The following is a 24718-nucleotide window of genomic DNA, read 5'->3' as shown; positions in this document are numbered from 1 at the left end:
GCCTCCCAGTGAGCTCTGGCCCACTCGTCCTGGAAACAGCATCCACCACACACACACAAACCAGAAGACACCTGGGTTTTGTTTGATTATAAAACTAGTAAGTGCTGATCGTAAACACAGCGCAAAGGCCAAGGAAATTAAAAATCACAATCCCACCACCCACAGAAACCACGGACTACTACGATATGTATATACATATCGTATGTACACTTTCGTACTTCTTTTCGTTTAGCATTTTATGAACTAGCATCCACTGTCAGGCCATATACCAAACGTACATTATGACGTCACCGTAGCCCAACATCATAATGGGCGTGCCGCATTTCTCATGTGCGGCAGAAAACAAAAGGATTCATCTTGGTCGTTTCCTTAGGATGAATTTCCTGGAAGCAGAATTACTAGGTGAAAGGGAATCAACATTTTTTGACCAGGCCAGCTACCCAGAATTTTCTATTATTAAAAGAGGAACTACTTGAACCATCACCACTAGCGCTGAATATTGTGATTTTAAATAAACATTCGTTAATAATCTGGTAGTGGAAATGTTCTAATTTGGCTCCTTGATGACTACCAAAAGTTAGTTATCCTCTCAAAAAAAAAAAAAGTTATCAGTGTTTTTCTCTTCTGGGAATCATCTATTTCTTCACATTGTTCTTTAAGTGTTTCTTATTGAATTTGTGAAACGTAATAAGTAACCCTTTATATATATTTGTCAATGTTTTCCTCAGTTTGCCTTTTAAGTTTTTACTATATATGGTAGTCAAGCAATCAGTGTGGCTTGATTCAGTGTTGAATGGACCATCCACATTCCATCCCTTCTCAGGGGGAATGACCCCAAGCTTATCAGAGGTTTACTGAGGCCCCAGGGGTCCAACTCTAAGTAAACCTGACCACACCACCTACTTCTAACTACCTTCTCCCCTCTGGGCCCCATCATTCCTGGTATGTCTCCCAGAGAAATCTGAGGAGGGGGGAGGGTCTCCCAAGACCACAGTGACCTACAGGGAGGGACAAAAATGCAGATTCTCCACCCAACGCAGCTCTCATCCTAGGGAAACCTCCTCTGTTGGCCCATTCTCCTCCCAACCCCAGTGGTCTGTCTGAAGGAGTCAGCACCCCTCCTGAGCACTTTAAAAACTAGCAAATTCTACTAGGCATCTGCCTCAGGTGGAGCCTTAACACCGGGCTTCAAATTAAGATAAAGGGACAATGCTTTGCAGGGACAACGCTTGAGGATTTCCTGGCAGTTGGGGGATTCTGTGGCCTGCTGCCTCTAAGGTATCAGGGTCCTAAGAATGACAACAAAACCCTATGTATATGTCGGGGTTGGAGAGTGTCTCGGGACCTCTTCAAGTTCGCCCTCATTATCTTTACCTGGGTTATCTCGCAGTCTCTACACTAGTGATTGCAACTCCAGCTGTACCTGGGGGGAAAGTAGCCAATGCAGAGGACTTCTGCCTCCAGATTCAGATTAACTGATCTGGTTGGGAGTCTGGGCCTTGGTAGCTCTCTAGGTGATTTTCATGTGCTTAATACAGGCTTAACAACCGTTTGTTCTTTCCCAGTGCGGGGAAATCAAGAGAGATGGATGAAGCGTGGGAGCCCCCCCCCCCCCCCCCCCCCGGAGCCAGCGGGTCGCCGACAGTGGACACTCAAGCGGTTGGTTCAGGTGTGCGGGACCTTGGCAGACACGGAGGCGTGTGTAGAACGGGCGTAGGAGCAGGGGTAGGGGCAGGGGCCCCTGGGACTGAGCTCCCGGGTCCGACTGCGGGCGGGGCTAGAGCGCAGTGTCGGACGCTGGGTCCTGCGGCGCCCCCTCGCGGGAGTAGAACTCATCGAGCACGCTCTGCGGGATGCGCTTCAGCATCTCCTTGGGGAAGATGCGCAACAGCTTCCAGCCCAGGTCCAAGGACTCGAACACGGAGCGGTTCTCGTAGGGGCCTAGGGACGGAGGAGTGTTAGAAGTGTGCGCGCATATGTGTGGCCGGGTAAGGGGGTCACTGCCTGAACGCTCCCAGTGCGCCTTACCCTGGTTGATGAAGTTCTTCTCGAACTTATGCAGGAATTCCAGATAGAGCAGGTCCTCCGAAGTGAGCGCCTCCTCCCCCACCACTGCCTTCATGGCTTGCACGTCCTTCCCGATGGCGTAGCAAGCATACTGGGTGAAGGGGTGAACAGTCCAGCGGTCACCGCAGGCCTATCACAGGAGCCCAGTGGCCCCCAGTTTGGCTGTGTGGGGACCCCAAAAGGGGAGGGATTTTGCCAGAGAAGCTCGTGGTTCAGGTAGTGTTCAAACCTCAAACCTCTAGCTTCTAGGCTACCCGCAGTCCCTGGGCTCTCTCCTTACCAGTTGGTTGGAGACATCTCCATGGTCCTTTCTCGTCATGCCCTCCCCAATGGCGGACTTCATCAGCCGCGACAGGGAAGGGAGCACGTTGATGGGGGGATAGATCTGGGGAAGCAGAAGGAGGGATTCGCAGAAGGCTGGGTCCAGCTTTCCCTCCTACCCCTACTTGCCTCCCCCCTCCCCCCGCCCCGCGTTCTCAAGAGACCGCTCCTCACTCCTCCCACCGAGAGGTGGGCTGGTCATGCCCTGCCCTCCTTTATCGCCCACAAATTCTAGAGCTTGGGTATGCGGGTGTCTACATGTGTGCTCCTAGACAGGAGGTTGGAGGGGGGGCATGATGTGACATTAGGTAACGAAAGTCACTATTTTAAAACTGTTGATTATTTGGACAAAAACCAGGTTGAAGCTTAATAGTTAATAGCGGCAAAGAAGGAACATACTAAGCAAAGAGGAAAAAGTCACAGGGGTTGCCTTTAACCTTGATGGGACAGACATATTTTCTAACCTGTTGGCACATTATTCACCAGCTACTTGTGTCAGTTACCCATTGTTTTGGTCCCCAGAGCAAATTACTGGAAAGCAAAGAGAAGTAGTATTTATTGAGTATCTACTATCTGCCGGATACTCTCTCTATGCCAACTGATTTTATCATCCACAATGCACTGCACTGAGTGATAAATACTGTTATTTCTGTTTAATAGATGAGGAAACCTAGCATCAGAAGGATGAGATGATTTTCTCAAGGTTCCCACAGTCAGGTGGTCTGGATTCTAGCCAGACCTGTCTTGTGTCTGTGACTACACAGTCTTCCTGGGTCATCTCCTCCTTGGAGTTAGCCTGGCTCGGCCCCTCCTAATTCAGAGAGAACTGAAGCAAAGCAGGTGGCGGGACATCTTTTAGTCAGTGTCTCTGGGGTGGTGAGGAGAGCACGAAGTCGTAGGGAGGGGGCAGTACTTGTCTGTTATGAAGCTGTCTGTCCACGTAGATCTGTCCCTCTGTGATGAAGCCCGTCAGGTCTGGGATTGGGTGGGTGATATCTGCAAGGAAATGCACTGGTGTCAGTGTAGACGGGGCACACGTCTCCACCCACTCAGGGCCGCCTGGGCTCTACTCCTCTCGTGGGAATGATGGGGTATGTGGAGGCAAGGAAAAGACAGTGAATCCCTTGATGGAGAAACAGAGCTACTGCACATCTATGCAAAAAACCATGGACCCTTTAAGCACCCCAGTGGGAAAGGCGGGCAGGAGGCTGCAGAGGGTAGTGGGCAATGAAGACACTCACCGTCATTGGGCATGGTGAGGATGGGGATCTGAGTGATGGACCCTCCCCGGCCCCCCACGCGGCCTGCCCGCTCATAGATGGTGGCCAGGTCTGTGTACATGTATCCCGGGAAGCCTCGGCGCCCCGGCACCTCCTCTCTGGCCGCTGAGACCTGCAATGTCAGTGTCGCTGGGGTTAAGAAGGGAGGCAAGAGGCTGAGTGGGAGGTTCAGTGACTGAGAAATGGAGTGAGTGACGGCAGGATTGGATGGGCAAGTTTCGAGGTGGAGGGACCAGGGAGAGGGGGGCATGACCCTGACGCCCTTCACCAGCTGCCTCACCTCTCTCAAGGCCTCTGCGTACGAGCTCATGTCGGTCAGTATGACCAGCACGTGCTTCTCACACTGGTAGGCGAGAAATTCAGCAGTGGTCAGTGCCAGGCGCGGCGTGATGATCCGCTCGATCCTGAAGGGACAGCCCGCGTTGAGGGAGCCCAGAGGCCTAGGCCTGTGCTCCCTCCAGCCCCAAGCGCTGAGTGGACAGTGAACTGTGCACAGCAGCAGGGGAGGGGCGGAATGAGCCGCAGCTCCCAGGCCCGTCAGCTCTGGTTCCTGGCGGGGCGGCAGGCAGCTCACCAGGTCTGACACTCCTCCCTCCTGCTGTCTAAGGGAGGAAGGGGTAGGGAGCCTGGAACAGGCTGGGTGTTGGGTGAGAGTGGGCCAGGCAGGGCCAGGAGTGTCGATGAGGATGACAGTACCCTGTCCCTGTGGGCCTATGGGTGAGGGGGTTCTGGCCTATCAGAACGCCGAGGCAGGGCTCCTGCCTTAGCTCTCTCTTCCCCAGCCTCCAGTCCCCCCAGTGGCTCAGCTGGAGCCCTCCCTGGATTCTTTCCGTAAGGTCCCTCCCACTACTCCAGAGCACACCTGGCGTGCACATTCCATACGCGTGCCCTGCCGGCCTGGCAGCCCCCTTCCACTCTGAGCTCTCCCAAGTCCCTTCCTCTGGCTCCAGGCTCACTCAGTCTCAAGCTCTGTGCCTGTGGGCCTTTTCTCGCGTCATGTCACCTTGGCCTCCAGAATTCTGTTACTTCGTTTTTGGAGCACCTTCAGTACCCAGGACAATATTAGAATTTTTTTTTTTCATTCACCCGACCCCCAGATTTAAACTCACATTCCCTGAACTTTAAAAATTGCAGTTTTTCCAAATGAATAAACAAACAGAAAGCAGAATCAGACCTATACATACAGAGAATAAACTGATGGTTGCCAGAGGGGAGGGGAGGGGAGGGGAGGGGAGGGGCGGGGAGATGGGCAAAATGGGTGAAGGGAGCAGAGGGAATCCACCAAGCAATAGTGTTGCTTGGTGACAGATGGGAGCTACACTTGTGGCGAGCGTCACAATAACCTAGAGAAACTGAATCACTATGTTGTGCTCCCGAAACTAATGTAACAGCAGTGTTTGTGATACATGGTTTAAGGAAGTATCTCTTTAGTGGTGACTTTAGAAGTGACTCAAGGATAAGGAGGCCTGACTGTGGACAGTGGCTGGACAAAGATTACGGGGAGAACGGAGGGGCTATAGGTGGCATGCAGGGTTGTGGTCGGTTCTGTCTCTCTGTGGGCTACCCCTACCCTTTACCGAGCCTCAGTTTCCCCATCTGTACAACAAAGGGCTGTTTTCCCAACTGTGGCCCATGGCTGTGGTTCTGGGATACTCCTGAGCTCTGGTACTCCGGATGTTGAGGGGGACAGGGACCACTGCCTGAAGGCAGTCTGGGTATCAGGGGATGGCTCACGTGGGGTCGTTGGCCAAGTTCAGGAAGAGGCAGACATTCCCCATGGTACCGTTCTGCTCGAAGTCAGACTTGAAGAACCTGGCTGTCTCCATGTTCACCTGGACACACAGCAGGGAGGGCTGGAGGGGGGTCTCTGCAGCCTAAGGGCAGGGGCCCTGGCTGACTGGCTAACAGTCCCTGGGGTGACCCAGCACTTGAGAAGGCAGGGCCTGGGTTTGCTCTCCCCGGGCCCCCAAGAGAAGTTCAGATTTCTTTAGGTTGAGCTCTGCTCAATGCCATCCCAACCCCTCACTTAGCCAGCTGCTTCCCTGCTAAACCCCTCCTTGGGCCCTCTGAGGGCCCCATGGCATCCCCTCCCTGAAGCTGTCTTCCCAAATTCCCTGGCGTCTCCCTCCTCCAGGCCACCCTGGTATCATCTTATAGCTCCCGTGTCCTTTGGAATGCATTGAGGGACACACTGTCCTGGTCACTGAGCTCCCCCTCCCTCTTCAGTCATGCTCTTATTTCTCCCACCAGACAGACCTGGATTCTGACACTTCTCAGGGAGAAGGATTATGCTTTCCTCCTCATATCAAGCAGAGCCAGGGTTCAAGAGAGACAAGGCTGCCTGCCCACAGCTTCCAGAACTTGCCAACCTGCCCAGCTTTTCTTACCCCCATGGCCGCAAAGACAATGGCAAAATTGTCGTCATGATAATCCAGCACAGCCTTGGACTTCTTCACCAGGCCAGCCTGGCGGCAGATCTGGGCAGCAATCTGGGGTGGGGGGGATTAGAAGGAAGGGTGTCAGAACCAGAACCCAGAGCCCACCCCACTGAGCACCATGGAGGATGATGGATGGAGCAATTTCCAGTCCTCCCTCCTGCCAAGGCCTTTGGTGGGAGGGATCGAAGGCCAGAAAGACGAAAGGGCTGTCCCAGGTCCTACAGTCTTCCTCAGGGTGGAGGCCTGAAGACCTGCTTGGGGACACTGAGTCTGCGAGCTGCCAGAGGACAGCTACCAATCTGGATGGCGATGACCCCTGCGTGGCTGGTCCCTGCCTGTTTGATTCAGGAGACCGTCCTCACTGGCCCAACCACCCTGGCCTCCACCCTGTCTCTTCTTCTTGGTCATGTCTGCAGGACCCTGTAGGCCTCACCTCATTGTGGGGGAGCCCAGCTGCTGAGAAGATGGGGATCTTCTGACCACGGGCAATGCTGTTCATGACATCAATGGGCGAGATGCCTGTCTGAATCATCTCCTCGGGGTAGATGCGGTCGTGGGGGTTGATGGGCTGGCCTGGGAGAGGGTGATCATGGACCCATGCTCAAGGGTTCAAGTCCATCCCTGTCCTCCCCTAACCCTGCCCCAGACTCCAGAGCAGCATACTGAACAGAATTTTCTGTCATGATGGAAACATGCTCTAACTACCCTGCCCGGTCCAGTAGCCCGCGTCACACATGTCTAGTGAGCACGTGAAATGTGGTTTTGAAATGAAAGTGTATTCCACTTGAATTATTTGTATTTAAATAGCCACGGTCCGGTGCTCCCCTGGACAGCGCTGCCTGGCACATTAGAAGCTGCAGGCAGGTGGGAGCTCAGGCTGAGGCCCCCGAGGCTGAGCAGGTGTTGTGCGGATGTCGAAGGAACGGAGCTGTGCCCTGGAGAGCCCCCGTCTGAGGAGACGTGTATTCTGTGCTCTGCCTCTGACCTGCTGAGTGGTTTGGGGCCAGCCTCGGACCCCCGTGGGCCTCCGTCTCATCCTCAGAACTGACAGGACTGAGGGACTCAGGATGGCCTCTCACAGGGAAGGGGCTGTGTCTGCTTCTGCAAGCCACCCCAGCCTCTGAGGGGTGGGGACAGGGAGCTGGAAGGCGGGAGAGTAAGGGTCTTGGGGCACCCATGGAACTTTGGACCTGATGATGGCAGGACACGAAGTGCTGATGGCAGTATTTCAGGCTCTGTGGCCGACTTGGGGACAGGGAGGCCTCCGCAGTTCTCATCGCACACCCAATCTGCCTGGTAGTCTGAGCAGCCTGTGGGTGAGCCCTGGCCGATTGCCCCTGGCCTGTGTCTGGGGAGAACTTCCAGGGCAAGGTGGCAGAGGTGGTGGCTGGGGGTGGGGAAGGTGACTGGGGGCTGGGTCCCGAAAGCTGTCCAGAGCCTCTCTCTGGTCACTCACCGTTGATATCCAGGAAGTCCTCTGCCATGACCACGGGACCCTTGTCGATGGGCTTGCCAGAGCCGTTGAAGACCCGACCTGAGGGTGGGGGAGGCTGTTGGGGGATGCTAGGGCCAGCCCTGGTTCTCCTCTGCTGCTGCTCACCCACCACCCGTCCCTCACATGTCCCTCTCCCCTCAGCCCTCAGTTACCCCCAGAGAGCTGGCTACAGTGACTGTCTCCTTGGAGATCTTCCCTCCTCTCCTGGAAATCTTTACAGGTGAGGCCTTGGCCAGGGAAATGACTCTAATGGAGGGTTTTAAGGGCTGGAAAGAGGAGAGGGCCAGGTATGGCAGATCTTGGGAGAAAACTGGGAGATGTGCACTCTGTTTCAGCCTAACCCCAAATAGATGACTACCTGCTGTGCCCTAGTTGACTAAGCGTGCCTTCCACGCTTACGGAACATCTGTATGTCTGGCCCTGAGCTGGGGTTGGGGTCAGAGAGTGAAGACACAACCTCTGACCTCAACTCACAGGGGAGGCAGACAGGCAAAGAGGCAAGGACAATGCTGTGTGCTAAGTGTGTGGTCAGGGAAGCTGGGCTGGGAGGACAGAGGAGCTCCCCACCCCATCTCCCCCACATCCTCACCCAGCATGTCTTCTGATACTGGAGTCCGTAGGATGTCCCCTGTGAATTCACAGGTGGTCTTCTGGGCATCGATCCCAGAGGTTCCTTCAAACACCTATAGGACAATAGGTTAATTACTCTAATAAGGGTCTTGCTGGGGAGAACGGGGCCTTCCATTCTAGGCTCCTTTTGTGCCCGGCTCTGGATGAGATGCTCTTGGGAAAATAGGACATTTCCTTTGGAGCCTTTAAGATAGTCAGGAACTTTGTGGGTTCCTTCGTTTATTCAACCAGCCAACATCACCCTGACACCACTTACCTGAACAATTGCCTTGGTCCCAGATACTTCAAGCACCTGCCCGCTTCTCTGAGTGCCATCGGGAAGGGTGAAGTTGACGATCTCAGCATACTGTGCAAACTGGCAGGAGGGGAGAGCAGCCCAGAACAACGGTGAGACCAGAGGTGAAGTTCCTGCCCCCCCCAGTCCCTCCTTGACCCAGTCTCAAGCTTCTGTCTCCCCTTTTGTGACCAGGCAATACCAGAAGTGAACTTGAGGGGCTGGAGGTGGGACATCTGGATTCTGTTTGGGAGGCCATACACCTAGATGGGTAGGAGTGCTGACTCTAGAGCTGGAAGACCAGGGTTAGAATTGAAGCTCTGATGCTTAGAAGCTGTGTGATCTTGTGGAAATTACTTAATGTCTCTGAGCGTTACTTTCCTCGTCTTTCAAATGAGGGTAATAATAATGCCTACTTCATAGGGCTTTTATGGGGAGAAAGTGATCTATGTGAAGTCATCAGCTGGTGCCCAGGACCTGTAACAGCTCAATAAAATGTAAGCATTACTATGGCTGTTAAGGTCCCGTGGACAGCACAGTTGTCCCTGCTCCCGCAGACTAACGGTGAACACACTGGCACAGTGCTCCCCTGAGCTGCCAGGTGTCCCCTCGTACCAGTGGCAGTCTTTTCCTAGCCACGGGGCTGGGATTGATTCACCAGTCATCCTCACAGTTTTCCGGAATAAAAAGAATCAGGCAATCACTTCTCTTTGGCTATGAGTGAGTGTAGTATCTCTTCTAATCCATTTGAAAAGAACCAGCCTAATATCAGGAGTATATGAAGAGCTCTTACACCTCAACAATAAAAATACAAATACCGTACTTTAAAAAACGGGCAAAGGATCTAAATTGATATTTCTCCGAAGAAGATCTACAAAGGACCAATAAGCACATGAGATGCTCAACAGCATTCGCCACTAAAGCAACGCAGAGCAAACCCGCCATGAGATACCACGTCCCACTCATGAAGGACAGATCATGAGTGTGGCTGAGGGTGTGGAGAAATCGGAACCCTCAGACACTGCTGGTGGGAATGCAAAATGGTACGGCCACTTTGGAAAACACTTTGGTGCTTCCTCAAAGAAATAAAATTTAAAAACTAAAAATAAAGACAAAACACACACACACACAAATAAAAATTAAAAAGACCAAGTTGGAATTATTCCAGCAATTCAAGGTTAGTCTAATATTAGAAATTTGATAATGTAATTAATTTACCGTATTAATGAATTGCAGGATAAAAAAAAGAAACCTGTGATCATCTTAATATTCCAGAAAAAGTTTTAAAAAACTATCCATGATTAAAACAAAAACTCTGATGATTAAAGAATCATGATATCCATGATTAAAGAAAACTACTCTTTGAAAACAATAAAAGGGAAATTCCTTAACTCCGAAAAGCATCCTCAAAAACCCTGCAGAAAACGTCATACTCTGATATAACATATAAAAGAGTCCCTTTAAAATTAGGAGCAAAACAGGGGTGCCTGGGTGGCTCAGTCAGTTCAGCATCTGCCTTCAGCTCAGGTCATGATCTCAGGGTCCTGGGATGGAGCCCCTTATTGGGCTCCCTGCTCAGTGAGGAGTCTGCTTCTCCCTCTCCCTCTACCCCCCCTGCCCACTCATGTTCTCTATTGCTCGCTCTGCTCTCTTTCTCTGTCAAATAAATTTTAAAAAGTTAGGAGCAGGGGTGCCTGGGTGGCTCAGTCGTTGAGCGTCTGCCTTCGGCTCAGGGCGTGATCCCGGCGTTCTGGGATCGAGCCCCACATCAGGCTCCTCTGCTGGGAGCCTGCTTCTTCCTCTCCCACTCCCCCTGCTTGTGTTCCCTCTCTTGCTGGCTGTCTCTCTGTCAAATAAATAAATAAATAAATAAATAAATAAATAAATCTTAAAAAAAAAAAGTTAGGAGCAAAACAACAATGCCTGCTATCATTCTATTCAGCATTACGTTGGAAGAACCAACCAACATAATATGATGACCAGAAACAAACATCAGAAGGCAATGAAACTATAAAATAGAAAACCTCCCAAACCTCAAATGTAGTCAAGATAGGACCCCCCCAAAAAACGTAGACCAACTTCTTATAAATGTAGATGCAGAAATTATAAACTATTAGCCAGTCAAATCAAACAGTGTCTTAAATAAACAGGTATGACCAAACAGGGTTCATCAAAAGAATGCAAGCTTAGATAAATCAACCTCTGGGAATTCGTCAACATTTGACAATATAATTAGTAATAATAGGGAGTTTTGTAAACACCAATTAAAAGAGAAACCCTACAGGATTATGTAAATAGAAATCCAAAAGGCTTTTGATAAAATTCGGCAGTGTTTCTAATATAATCCTGTCTAAGACGGGAATGGCAGGCAAGCCTTGAACACTAGATTATTTACCAAACCAACATCCACAGCCTTCTCAATGGTGAAATGCTAAATCCACTTTTATTTCTAACAAAATCAGTAACACACAGAGATGCCCGTATTCCCACTGTTACTTAATATTGTTTTGGAAATTAGAGTTTACACAGTAAGACCCCAAAAAGAGAAGCTAAAAAGTATACTAATAAACGTAAGTGGAGAATGCTTTATTAAAAAAAAAAAAAAGTTAGTGAGAGGAGACTGTATTCCTCAGAAATGTCACAGAAAGGCTGTGGAAATGTTCTAGAGTAGAGAAGGCTACAGAGATGTGACCAGTAAAAGCAGAACCTGACCTCAGGCTAGAGCCTCTGCTGGAGGGGAGAAAATGCTATGAAAGACGTTATTAGGGCAGCTCGTGAACTGGAATATAGGTGGTTGATCAGATAAATGTATCCGTGTAAATTTCGGAAGGCGGTAACTACCATTGTTATGTAAGAGAATATCCTTATTCTTTGGAAATAAACACTGGCGTTTTGGGGGATACCTGACCCTTAAAAATCTAGGAAAAAGTGATGCGTGCACACACACACACACACACACGTACACACGCAGAGCGAAAGATAGAACAAATGGGGTAAAATGTTAGCAACTGGGTATATGGATGTTCCTGGTACTATTTTTATTTGTGTGACTTTTCATAAATTTGAAATTGCTTCAAAATCACAAGTAAAATTAAAGTGTGCTGATGGAAAAAGAGACAATTCTCTTCATGTGCAGATGATATTTTACATCTAGAAAAATCCAAGAGGCTTTAATCAAAAAACAAAACAAAAACAAAAACCCCAGAATTAATGAGAGGCTGGCAGCTGTATACAAGATAAATACATAAAAATCAATTTCGTGTACCATTGTGTGTCAATATACTTCAGTTAAAAAAAAAGAATCTGTTTTTCTATTCCAGCCATAAACGGACAAGGAAATGGAGAAAAATGTTCCATCCGCAATAGGGCCCAAACCCATACAATATCTGGAAATAAAATTGACAAGAGAGGAAAAAGAGAATAATAAAGTCTTATTGAAGGACATAGAACAAGCCTTGAACAAATGGAGAATAATACTGTTTTCCAAGACAGAATGACTTACTGTCATAAAAATATCAATCCTTTTCAAAAGCATATAAATTAAATGGATTCCCAATGGATTGTTTCTTTTGGAACTTAGTAAAATCATTTTAAAACTCATGTAAGTGTCTGACAATATCCAAAAGTAGTTATGGAGAAGATCCGAGTGGAGGACTTGCCTTTAGCAGACATGAAAACGTGCTCTAAAGCTGCTGAAGTCGAATGTAAGTGTTGGTGTGGGGCAGACAAATGGATGCTTGGGGCAGACCAGAGCCTAGAAACAGATCCCAGATTTTAGGACACTGTTGTAGAACAAATGTGGCACATTACTTCACAGGGAAAACAACTTACTGCACAGATGGTGCTAACATAACTGGGCATCTACTCAGAAGATACCCACATCATAAACACACATATGTTTAGGCATATAAAACCTTTACATGTAAAGCTAAGATGAACAAAACACTGAAAGAGCCTTTCTTCTTTCCTTTTCTAGAAAAGCTGGGTAAGAGAGATGTCTTTAAGTAAGGTAAGAAATCCAGAAGCCATAAATGCAAAAATAGAAATATTTGATTGTAGGGGCGCCTGGGGGGCTGTCGGTTAAGCAGTTAAGCATCTGCCTTTGGCTCAGGTCATGGTCCTGGAGTCCTGAGATCGAGTCCTCTCAGGCTCTCCACTCAGCGGGGAGCCTGCTTCTCCCTCTCCCCTGCTCAGGCTCTCTCTCTCTTTCTCTCAAATAAGTAAAATCTTAATTTAAAAAACGTGAGCAATAAACAAAGTGCTCCCACAACTCAAAATGTACACTTCAGAAGGTAGAAGATTTCACAGGGGAGAGAGTGAAATCCAAACAGACAAAAAGATACTCAAATGTAAATTCAAAAACAAGATAGCATTATTTTCATCTACTAGATAGGCAAAATTCCGAGAGAGAAGATGATCAGGGCTGGCAAGGATGCTGGAAAGTGGCTCCTCTAACACATGGCTGACATCATCAGTATCTATTTAAAATCTATTTTAAAATCAGTATACACTTTGAAGCAGCAATTTCATTTCGGGGCATCTACCTGCTAGCAATAAAGGCGGAAGTATGATGCGGGATATATTTTGCCATACCATCTGTCATAGCAGAGCCCGGAAACACACGGAATGCCTGCCGATAATGAAACCACTGAATAAAGCACAGATCGTCCGGGCTACGGCGCTGCTATCGAGAAGAGCGCTACCAGCGTAAACCTCCAACATGCGCGTCTGCCTCTTTACAGCGCGGTCTTTACACTGGTTATCTCAAGAGGCTGGGAATAGTTAGGGACAGTTCACTTTCTGTGTCTTTTCTGTTCCACTAGTTGTAAGGAGCATGTTTTTTAATTTTTGTGTTTGGGTAATTAAAATGTCATTCGGGATGTTCAAGTACAGTGCGACTGGCTATCACCATCCTTACTAGAGTACCCCCCCCCCCCGCTCTACCTTATGGGTCTGGGGCGGGGGGCGGGTGGATGGTTTCATTTCCCAACGGGGCGTGAGGGTGGAACTTGAGACCGGAGCGTTTGCAGCCCTGACGGTCACTGGAGGAAGCTCCGGCTCGCGCCCCTCCTCGTCCTGTGACGCGGTCGCCAGGAAAGCGACTTCGTTCTCCCCCAAACCACCCCTCGGAGCGGGGTCGCTGGGAGAGCAGGGCTCGCCTGGAGGAAGGCGTTGAGGTCTTCGGCTTGTCATCCACTAGGGGGTGCCCAAGAGCAAAGGCTGGGAGGCCCCGGGAACGACGTTACCTCAAGTTCTGGCTTTCCGAGGCCGTTGGGTGGGCCTCTCTACCGGAGGCAGCCGCCGGCCTCCGTGCCTGGTGGACTGTTAACCTCCGGAGGAAAACTGCCGGACAGAGCACAGGCCAGAGTGGGCCCAAAGGGAAGGCCATGTGCCCGATAAAAACCAGGCAGCCGGCTTATAAAAAGTCATCCTCTTTTATGTGGGTTTATGTGGGTGAGAGAGGACAGAGGAAAGGGGAACAGAGAGGAGGTGGCGCCCTGTGTGTCCCTGAGAGATGAGATCCATGGCATCAAAGGAAACGAACTGTACACAACAGAGAGATGACAGTCAGACGCTGGGAAGAAGGGTCAGAACCATCACACCCCGTCATGGAGGGTGTGATCTGGAATCCTCTAGGCAGAGAATACCACAGTCTACTGTTTGTGTCTGCGTGGGTTATTTATGGGGGGCAGGGGTGGTCACAGCCAGTTAGACCGGGAGTGCGGGGGGAGGGTTCCAGGGTGCTACAATGAGCTTACACTGAAAGGAGCCCCATTTCAGAGCCTGAGTCTCTCAACTCCCACTCTGGGTCCCTAGGAGGACTGCCGGGGGTGGGGACGGTTCAATGCAACCCGCGTCCTCAGCTAGGCATTCTGCTGAGTTCTCAGCCAGCCAGGGGTCAGGTAGAGAGGAGCTGCTGCCCGCGCTCGCCTGCCTGGCCCACTGGGAAGTTAGCAAGCCTGGCAGGACTTGCCCGAGGAAGCACTGGCCTCCAGTCCTTTCCTCTGACAATGCCCAGGGCACTTTGGGAAGCCCTCTCTGGAAATTGTCTTCAGAGCTGATACACATAGTTCTGAAAGCTTTTTCCTTTAAAAGCTTGGAAGTAGCCACACATATTCGGAACCAAGTCTGGTGGATAAGGCGAGCGCTTTCTTCACGTCTCAATTAGGACTGGTCTGCATCAAAATACAGCATTTGGAAGAAATCTTCTAGAGCAGTGAATCTTCAAGTGTGGTCCCCAGCCCAGCAGCAGCACCTGGGAACTTGTCAGAAATGCTGATTCTTGGGCCTCAACCTCAGACTGCTGAATCAGAACTTTGGGTTGGGACCCAAAGAATCCTTCCAGGGGCTTCTCATGCATGCTCAAGCTTAAAAACCACTGCTCCAGTCAAATCTAATATATCCCAGGCAGGTGGATGTCCGCTAATCCGACTCCTCTTTAATGCTTGCACAACCTGTGTGTGACTGTCTGTGAGATTAGGGCTGGGAGTGTGGATGTTCAATAATCTAGGGGTCTCTACACTCAGGCGTTTAGCCTTTAGCATTTTACAGTCTACACTCAGATCTCCAAAAATCAGATAAAACTATGAAAACTACCTCTAGAAAAATGCTCAGGCACATGGATACACAGCTTCAAAGGTTTGCATACAATTTCGAGGCCCTTACTCCCTGGGCTGAGAACTTCCAATCTACACAAAATTCTTCCCCCAAGCAATTTTCCATTTGAGGATGGAAGCAGGAAGCATAATTGCGGGTGTGGCTGGATTTGGGCAGAAGGTGGCGCTGTAGAGGAGGGATTGTGGCATTTTGACCAAGCAGCTCAGAAAGACGGAAGGGGGTGCGGGACCCGGAGAGGGGTACAGAAAGCTGTCTTCTCCATCTCCTGAACTTATGAGACTATACATACTGCTTCTTTTTCTTCCATATGCAAGTCCAGGGTTCTCTGCTTGTCTCCATCACCCACTTACTCTAAGAGAGTTACAGATGCATCTAATCATCACAGAGATCCGCCTCCTTTCCTAGTCTAGCCCCACTGAACAGTCGGGAGAGTGGATGTCTTCGAAGGTTCTGACTCTCCATACCACACGTGGGGGTAGGGGCAGCGGATGGCACCAACTGTTTCATCAGGCCTATTAGCATTTCTGCATTCCGAGCAGAGCTGGGGCTAGCTGTTCTCGAGGAGTAAGGAAAATACATTTACCTGATTTGAGCCTCATGACAACTCTCTTCTCATTTACTAGATGATGAAACTAGAGTTTGAAAGCCTAGCAGATGCTTCTGCAACTTCAGGGAACATCATATCACCCTGAAGGGCTTTTAGAGACTGACTTTTGCATCCCCCCAACACACATCCCCCCACCCCAGAATTTCTGAATCTGTTGGTCTGGGGTAGGAGCCCCAGAATCTGTATTTCTAGAAAGTTCTCAGATAGTACTGATGTTGCCGACCTAGAATTGACAGGTAACTAGGAGGAAGGGTGGGCTGGAGAGTCTGAGTCAGACTGCGTGACCCCCCACGCACACACGCATACGCACTCTGTCACACTCCCTCCCAGGGCCTCCCCAAGGCTAGTAGGTCAAACGGGAAGGTCTGTATGAACTTGGAATCTTATTGCCAGGAATGAGAGGGTCAGATTCAGTCATTCTAACCCTTAGTCATTCATGCCTCTCATTCATGTACTCACCCTTCCTTTGAACAAACTGAGCCCCCACAATGGACTGGCTGTTCAGTAAAAGTACAGTGTGGGGCTCGGGGGGCTCAGGAATAATGTGCAATTGGAGGGACTTTGTGGGGGCAGTGAAGGGACATGTGGCCAGGTGGTGATCAAATGGCTGGATGGAGCTGCTGACGGAACAGTACAGAAGAGGGAGAAGAGGGACAGGCTCATTGCCCAGGGGCCTGGGCAAAACTTCTAGAAGTGACCTCTCAGCTAGCCTGGGGGTGAGTCAGAAGAAGGTATGGGGGAAAGGCAGTCAGAGAGGCAGAGGGAAAATATGAGCAAAGCCCTAAAAGAAATGAAATGGCAGTTCCACGCAACGCAGAGGTACGGTGCATTTCCATGTGGGGGGGGTGCAGCATGAGAGCAGGAAGGTGTGCAAGAACCGTTACAGAATGTAGGGCCTGTAAGGTGAAGGTGCTGGGAATACGAGGTGAGTTTGAAGCAGGGAACTGCAGCATGGAGGAGAGCAGGGCCCCAGGTGGGGGGCCCAGAGCCATGGCCATAATCAGGGAGTGGCGGGGTGGGAGACTGCTCACATATCATTGGCACTGACAGACTGGGGTCCAGGAAAGGATGATTCCAGGGTGGCACTAGCTTTCCGGTCTGGGATGGGGGGTATGGGGTGGGAGCCTGGGGGTGGAACTGTTTGGTGGGAGGGGAGACAGAGAGTGATCTCATACCTTTGCAGGACCCTTTATGCCTTAAGAATTCCCAGCCCCAGACTCAAAATGCTGTCAGTCTCTGCCATGGTCCTGTGGTTCCTCAAGGGACACAAAAGAGCCCACATCCCATTTTTTTTCTGGGGGGCCCACTTTACTTCCCACCCACGCTGCTGGTTTTCAGGCTGAGACATTCCAAAAGCCTCTGAAAACCTTGAGCTCTGGAGAAGAAGTAGCTGGCACTGCTCTTCTGCCCTCTCTTCCTTTGAAAAGCAGCAGCAGATAGAAGAGTCCAGCCTTGTGAGCAAGTTCAGTACAACCATCCCGCTGACAAACAGGCACAACAGCCTAGATCCCCCAGGTCCTTGGTGGTAGGTGTGGATCCCTGAAGGCCCAGAGCAGGAGTGAGGGCGTGGGCACTGAAAATGCAGGAAGAGGGGCACCTGGGTGGCACAACGGTTAAGTGTCTGCCTTTGGCTCAGGGCGTGATCCTGGCGTTATGGGATCGAGCCCCACATCAGGCTCCTCGGCTGTGAGCCTGCTTCTTCCTCTCCCACTCCCCCTGCTTGTGTTCCCTCTCTCGCTGGCTGTCTCTATCTCTGTCGAATAAATAAATAAAAAAATTTTAAAAAAAAAATGCAGGAAGAGAAACTGGGGGTGGCTGGGGAGAAGCGGGAGAGGAAGATCGTGGGGATGGGTGACAGGGAATTAGAAGGGACAGGTGCGCCCATAAGAGATAGCTAGGGGCAGGGCAATTTAGAAGAAATCCTGCACAGGGGCTGGGGAGCCCTGGGATTTGGCCTTGGTGCCTAGGAAGAAGTGGAAGTCTTACCTTGACCTGGTCCAGCACCACCAGGGGCCCATTGACACTGCACACAGTCCTGTAGGCTGGGGGAGGGGTGGAGGTAGGTGAGGGTCTCACACCCAGACACCCAGATACACACACACATACATACACACACACACACACACACACAGAGGCATAGTCTGCCTTCCCTCCCTGTACGCACCACCCCCACTCCCTTCCCAGTCTGGGCTGTCAGGGTCATTAGCTGTGACAGGGCTAGCCACCATTGCTGTAAGGGTCATGCCCCTGCCCACAGGGCCCCCCGCTGGCTTGGACACCTGCAGGAGGCTAGGGGAGGGCCAGGGCAAGTGCAGAGGCCCCTCAGAGTCCTCTCCTCCCCCTCAGCCTGAAGAAATCTTTATCTTGAGGCTGCTTCCCCTCTGGCCTCAGCCCCCATCTTACCCACTCCCTCCTCTCTGACCCGCAACATTTTCCAAAACCTTCTGGCCCCTAGCTAGAGATGACTACAGAACTGCCCTCTGTGGCCCTCCGGGATCACTCGGCACTGACCGAGCACTGTCTGTGCGCCTGTGCACCTGTGTGCCTGTGAACCTGTGCGCATGTGTGCGGGGTGGGGGGTGGTGCAGGCACCCATGAGAAAAACCAGCCAGGGTCCCTGCCTTGTCATGAGGCCTTGCCAGGGAGGGTCCTGGACAACCTGGACTCCCTGGGTGCCTGTGGGGGAGGGGAAAGAATGACAAGGAAGGAGGAAGAAAAGGATGTCCCAGTCCTACTGGCTGGAGAGACCCACAAATGGGGAAGTGAGCTCAGCTTACAGGGAGCCTCTAACTCCAGTGCTGGGGACCCCAATAGGAAAGCCACGGACTGGCAGACAGGGAGCCTATCTTGGTTTTGCTAGAGGCTCTCTCTCAGATTCTCCCTCACCCATGACCCTGGGATGTACGGCTCTTCCCTAGGGTCCCTGTGAAGCACCAGTGGGATAGCTGAGATGAGGGACCCTGACAAGGCAGGATGGTCAGAATGTCTGTAAGTTCACTGGATCACTCGCAGGTTGGAAGAACATCCGAGGGAGAGTGGTCCAATCCTCTTTTCTAAAGGGGAGGAGAATGGGGATGAAAAACCTACTCCCCAGAGTCAACCAGCATGCTTGTGACAGAGCTGGGGCCGGAATCCCACCCTGTGCTTCCCATGAGACCACACTGGCTCCCAACCACTTGCCCTCATGCTTTTGTGCAAGCCTGGTGCCAAGTCACCCCACACCGAGAGAAACTAAATGCCCCCAGCTCACGTCTTGCCCAGTGGTCAAATGCCTTGTCTGATCTATGTTCCTTTCACTGGGACTCGGGCTAGGAAGACTGACTGGGCAAGGCGATCCTTGTGGGGATGTGTGCAAGGCTCTTCTGAGCTTATGGACTGCTAGGAAAACTCAAGAACAAGGAGGCACAAGACGACCCATTCTTTTTGGGCTTGGACCTGGAGCGGGGGAACTCCTTCAGCTTCCTCTGGAGGAGAGGAGGTGGTATCCAACCTTCCCTCTTAGGCCAAACATTCTTGGCCCCAGGGCCCAGGCTCCTGGGATGACTGCTCTCTAGGGCAAAGGGCCAGTGCCTCCCCCTTTGTTGGCCCTCCCATCAAGCAAGCTCTGGTATCTCCCATCTTTGGTTTTGTTTTTTTTTTTTTTTTAAGATTTGATTTATTTGAGAGAGTGAGTGAGCAAGAGAGAGCACCTGAGCAGGGGAAGGGGCAGAGGGAGAGGGAGAAGCCGACTCCCCTGCTAAGCAGGGAGCCCAACTCAGGTCTCAATCCCAGGACCCTGGGATCATGACTGCAGCTGAAAGAAGCCCCTTTTAACCGACTGAGCCACCCAGGCGCCCCGCCCGTGGTATCTCCCATCTTAAAAACCACTCCCTCAGCCCCAGTCCTTGCACAGCTGTTGCCCAACTTCTGGCAACTACGGCTCCATTGCTGACTTCCTTTGCTCGCCTTCCACCCGCCCCCTGCATTCTCCAATCTGGCTTCTTTCTAGGCCACCCGAAGGGACCAGGCACAGTGGACCAGAGCCTCATTTTAAAAAGCCCCGGGAAGAGCTGGCCTCTTACTGGCCCTATAGAGAAAATACCAGACCGGCCAAAAGGGCAGAGATGGCCGAAGCAATGTGCAGAGTGGGTGGGCTGGGGTAAGGGAGGGGCCCAAGGTCCACAAAGCCCCAAGGAACTCTTTCCCATTCTGCCCGCAGAGTCAAGTCTTTCACCTTCCTCCCTTCCCTCACAGCAGGCTCCCCCTATTTCACAGCTTCTTTCCGGGAAACTTGTTACCTGGCAATCCCCACAGTGCTACTTCGGGGAGGGCACCTGAGCTGGGGGGAGCAGCCCAGAGGCCAGGAGGAATGCTGCTTGCAGGGCCCTTGGGCTGGGTGCCCAGCATGTGGTCTGTAAGCCCCCAGCCCATCCGACCAGCCTCAGCTGTAAGCCGGCTTTCTGGGTTTCCAGAGACGCAGGCCTGGCTCGCTCTCTCGGCGTCCTAAATGCTTGCTGATGGCGTCCATCGCTCCGTAGCCTGGGCCCTTCACCGCAGATAACCCACTCTGCCTGCGTCTGTTCAGCAGCCGGCTTTTCCTATCCTTCAATGCCCTGCCCTTGATGGAGTCCTGCAGCCCCCCATTCTGCACCCCCAAGTCCCACAGCCCTCAGGCACCCTAGAAGGCGTCTTCTCCAGCCTGTGGTCCCTCATGAGATGGGTTATGTCTCCCCCTCAGACCGGAGCTCTGTGTCTCCCCGGTCAGACTAGAGCCTATCTTTTCCTAGAGGCTGCCTAGTTCGGACAAAGCCAAGATGGTGGCTGGGCAATAAAGGTGTCCTTGCTGGGAAGCCGGGCTTTTTGTGTGTACCCACCCCCAACTGATTGTGTCCATTGCCTGCAGCGGCCAGCTGAGGCCCGGAAGTTGGCTGATTTCTCCGGGGGCACACCATAAATCAGTGAGCATCCTGTGGCACTCCCCCAGCCTTGGGACATCCCCTTCAACCTGGGTGAGGTGAAGGGGGGGTGCTGGAGACAGGGGGCTGGCCCAGAAGACCTCAAGGGCACTCCCTCAGTAGGCCTTCCGAGACTTTGCAGACACTCCCTCCCTCCGCTCTGCGCCCTCCCCTTCTCCATTGTCCTAGCTGACTCTCCGGGTTGCACTTCAGGCCGCTGGCAAGGAGCCCCTCCCTGCCCCCATCTCCCCGCTGCCTTCCCGGTCAAAGGCTCAGCGGGGCTCCGAGCAGCCCACTAATTAGGGCCTGCGCAGCCACACCTGCAGCGTCCCGGGAGAGGGCTGAGCCCGGCGCCCAGGCGTGAGGCTGGGGCCGGGGCAAGCCCGGGGCAGCGGGTCCCGCACCTCCTCCCTGATCCCCTCCGGAGGGATTAGAGGAGGGAGGGCAAGGGCTGGAAGCCCAGGCTTCTTAGAATCAGCCCAAGACCTGCCGGGTGGAACGCTCTCAGTGTGACCTCCCTGGCCTTTCAGTTGAGGAAACCGAGGCAGGTGGCAAAGCTGGAGTTTGGCACTCCAGCCTCTGGGTGATCTGACCTGGCTCTACCCCTCCAGCCGGGCTGACAGCCTGTCAGTCCAACCTTTGCTCCAGCTGTACCCTGCCCCCCTTCCCCCCACCGCATCCCCCCTGCCTCTGCCTAGCATCTTCTGCCCCACACAACAGATAAAGCTCCATGCCACCGCCTCCCCTTGGGGAAGAGCTCTAGCTCTGAGGAAGGCAAACGGGTCCCTTCTTAACCAGGGCGGACATTGCTGGGATTCACTCCCCATTCCAGTCTACCCTGCCCCTCCTTTCTGGCTCATTCCTTCAGCCACTGCAGTGAAATCACCCTTGAGGCCTCAGGCCTGTTGGTCTAGAAAGCCCTCTGTTGGACTCACCCCACCCATGGCCGAGGAAGCCCTGCGGCTGGGAGCCAGTTGCCCCATCCCTGTCCCTCTGGTCCCCAGCTCTCCTCCTAGGCTCCTTCTATCTCTACACAAATTTCTCCTCCCCAGAAATCCAGAGGGTCCTCAGGGCATAGGCCAAGCTGGGGGAGACGGGCAGAAAGAGACACAGGAGTCCTGCCTCTAGTGACCTGAGGGCACAGCTCTAGTTTTGCACAACCCACCCCTGCCCCCAACCCCATCCTCACCCCTCAGGCCCCAGAGAAGGAAAGTTTGGGAACTGGAGAAAGCTGTGGGTGCAGAAGCACACTGAGGAATCCGGTCTGCTCCTGGGTGGGGGAGGCTGTCGGTGGGGCTGGGGCTGGCCCTTGGGGGTACCCTATGAGGACACCGGTAGGCAGCAAAGGCGGTAGCCTCTGTCACTGCAGGAACATCTTTAATGCAGGTGGGGAGAAGAGTCGGGGGTGGAGGGGCTCCCTCTCTACGGAACCTTGTCTCGGGGCAGGTGTTGGGTGTGACACATTCACCTGGGTGGGGGCCTCATCAAGGGACACACAAGCAGACACAGGGGTGCCGGCACCCCTGGGTTCCAGCCTGGGTCACATCTTCTCGGTGTTTCCCTGTACCAGGACTTGTTGACTGCAAATAAGGCGCTGGCTGGAAGCAACCGGCTGGAGAGGGCCCTGGGGTGAGGTGGCACCTGGCAGGGTCCCTGGGAGGGCATGCTGCGGAGGGGGGGATGGGAGAGGAGCCTGCAGGGGTGGGCTCAGATCTCCACCAGGCTTGGGCTCTGGACCCAAGTGGGGGGCTAGTCATGGGGTATTTCTGTCCCTTTATGACCCCTGCTCTGCCCCAGGGGCGGATCTGGACCTCAGTGCTTCCCCCAGGCCTCCATGCAGCAGGGCCTGCAGAGCCTCCTAGATAAATCCGGTCCCATTCAGTTTCTCCTCGGCCGGAATGTGCTCCACCCCTCAGTGCCCGCCCCAGGCCTCCGGAGGTGCCTCCACACCCCCTGCGGTGTTGCTCTGCAGGCCGGACCTGCCTACTTTGCACTTGGTCTGTTCTGGGTCGATGCCAGCCCCGTTGAATGCAGACCCAGCTCTCCGGGCTGCCTGGCCAGGTGGCTCCTCCCCCCACGCTCCCGGGTAACTACAGACAGAGGGCGGAGGGCAGGGTGGCTGTGCGGGGCCAGCTTCTCTCCCCACACACCCTCCCATACCGGGCCTCTGGCGCTGCGTGGCTGTTGCCGGCCAGGCCGGTTTACTCCAGTGAGCTGGACTGCCTGAGAATTCGAGAATTGGAGAATGACCTTGGCAAGGAGAGACGGAGGGGGTACTCCCTTCGGTCCTCAGAGCCTTACTGGTTTCTGTGCCCCAGACATCTGGACACCCCTCGGGATGGCCCCCTCGGAATCCTGCAAGGGTCTACTCCACTCCCCGTGCCAGGCACTCACCGTCCCCCAGCTGTGCGTGCACAGACATAGGACATCACTGACCACTCACCCACATTCTCCCCATGAGCACGCAGGCTCGTGCACGGACCCACACACTCACCATGAGTGTGCAAGCATGCACATATACTGTCACACATGTCCTCACTCTGATATACACACACGCAAGCTGTCACACACATATTTACACCTATCCTCACCCAAGTGAAGGTGGGAGCACGCACGGATCCAGGCACACGCCTTCCCCAGGGTTCCAGACACAAGACACCTTCCCCAACAGGCATGCAGACATATACCCACTGACATGGCACGCAGTGGCATGTACGTCCCCATCCTGAGAACGCACACGTAGTCCACCTTGCCACACACATTCCCTGAGAACACCTGATCATACATTTCCTAGTGCTGAGTGTCCTGGTGCACATGCACACACACCCCCAACACACACCGATCCACACAGAGTACGTACCACAAACACACACTCTTGGGGCAGTGGGGAGCTCTCTCTGGACTTGGGGTCTCAGTGCAGGGTAAGGGTGATGACCGAGAGGTCCCTGCAAGGAACTCCCCTGCCTTTTCCTCTGGGGTAGCCTGGGCTGGGGACCCCATCCCTCCATCTGCAGAGGTGGCCCCTTGTCCGGGCTGTCCATCGTGTCACTCTGCTGGCCTGCGAGCCCCCTAGATCTTCCTCATCTCAGATCCTCCTCTTTTCCTGGGCTAAGAAGCAGAGGCACCCATCAGCCACCCCCCCACCCTCACCCACTGCGGGGGTTGTACTCACTGACGCGGGGATGGGTGATGTAGTTTCGGGTGACCGCTTGCATGTGTTCTCGGGCTGTGCCCAGGTCACAGCCACTGCCAGGGAGCCCCCCGGGCCTACTGTCCACCCTCATGGCCATGGCGAAGCACGGGGCTGGGAGCAGAGTACCTGAGCCTGCCTCCGCGAGCACAACGCTTCAGGTTCTGCTGGAGCTGGAGAAAGCTGATCGGACTGCCCCTGTGGCCACCCCGCCCCTCGCCACTCCCCTCCTCTCCTCCCCGAGTTGACTGTAAACAGCCTCTGGTCCTGGAGCTCTTCCAGATGTGGGAGGCGCCCTAAGCCACCTGCAGGGGCAGCAGGGAGGGGAGGAGTGGAGGGGGTAAGGCTGGCTCTCTAACCTCTGTCTTTGGCTATTCGTGGCCCCCAGCCTCCAGCCAGTGTGGACTCAGCATCCCCCCCCCTTGCTCCAGACCACATCTCTTCCTGGTCTCCCCACCACCTGTACTTTCTGGCAGGCTGCCCTCTCCTCACATCTCTTCCTCACTGTGTCCCCCGACCTGCCCTCACCCTGAACCCCTTGCCCTGGTCATACCTAGGTACTTCTTCCCCTGCACCATTCCATCATCATCTTTTTTTTGAGCATCTATAGCAGATCATACTTGTGCCAGCTTCAGGGCCACCCCCTACAGGAAGCCTTCCCTGAATCCTCCAGCACTCTGGATTCACCACACATCTGGTGTCTTTTCTTTGTCATGCCCTTTTGGAGAACTGTCTCTTGTCACTGCCCCTAGACTCTGAGCCTCCAAAGAGCTGAGCTTGTCTCCTCCATCAGACTTGGTTCTCTTTAAGCCTTTCTGTGTCATAATACTGACAGCTTCCTGGGAACCAGGGCGGGTCTCCTCC

At 52.9% G+C, this 24718-nt stretch overlaps 1 protein-coding gene across 1 annotated transcript; it reads right to left on the bottom strand.

Moving 5' to 3' along the window:
• Window positions 1-11: 11 nt before the first annotated feature.
• On the bottom strand, window positions 12-24218 carry ATP6V1B1 (ATPase H+ transporting V1 subunit B1). The gene is made up of 14 exons (XM_002914897.3): window positions 23837-24218; window positions 17717-17772; window positions 8488-8586; window positions 8191-8284; window positions 7563-7640; window positions 6540-6679; window positions 6056-6157; window positions 5403-5500; window positions 3949-4072; window positions 3630-3780; window positions 3302-3384; window positions 2348-2452; window positions 2029-2158; window positions 12-1941 (listed from the first exon to the last, which is right to left on the bottom strand). The coding sequence occupies exons 1-14, from the start codon at window positions 23952-23954 to the stop codon at window positions 1778-1780; spliced, it is 1542 nt and encodes a 513-aa protein (XP_002914943.1). The 5' UTR covers window positions 23955-24218; the 3' UTR covers window positions 12-1777.
• Between the last annotated feature and the right edge of the window lie 500 nt (window positions 24219-24718).

Source organism: Ailuropoda melanoleuca, chromosome 4, assembly GCF_002007445.2.
Source record: "Ailuropoda melanoleuca isolate Jingjing chromosome 4, ASM200744v2, whole genome shotgun sequence".
NCBI classification, from domain to species: domain Eukaryota; kingdom Metazoa; phylum Chordata; class Mammalia; order Carnivora; family Ursidae; genus Ailuropoda; species Ailuropoda melanoleuca.
This window is presented reverse-complemented; position numbering and strand designations above follow the sequence as displayed.

Excerpts from the sequence above, each read along its gene's own strand:
- ATP6V1B1 (XM_002914897.3), bottom strand. The coding sequence starts at position 23,954 with ATGGCCATGAGGGTGGACAGTAGGCCCGGGGGGCTCCCTGGCAGTGGC. Across the intron at positions 7,641-8,190 it reads AGTATCAGAAGACATGCTGG|GTCGGGTCTTCAACGGCTCT; the intron begins GTGAGGATGTGG and ends CCCCACCCTCAG. Across the intron at positions 2,453-3,301 it reads GACAGCTTCATAACAGACAA|ATCTATCCCCCCATCAACGT; the intron begins GTACTGCCCCCT and ends CTGCTTCCCCAG.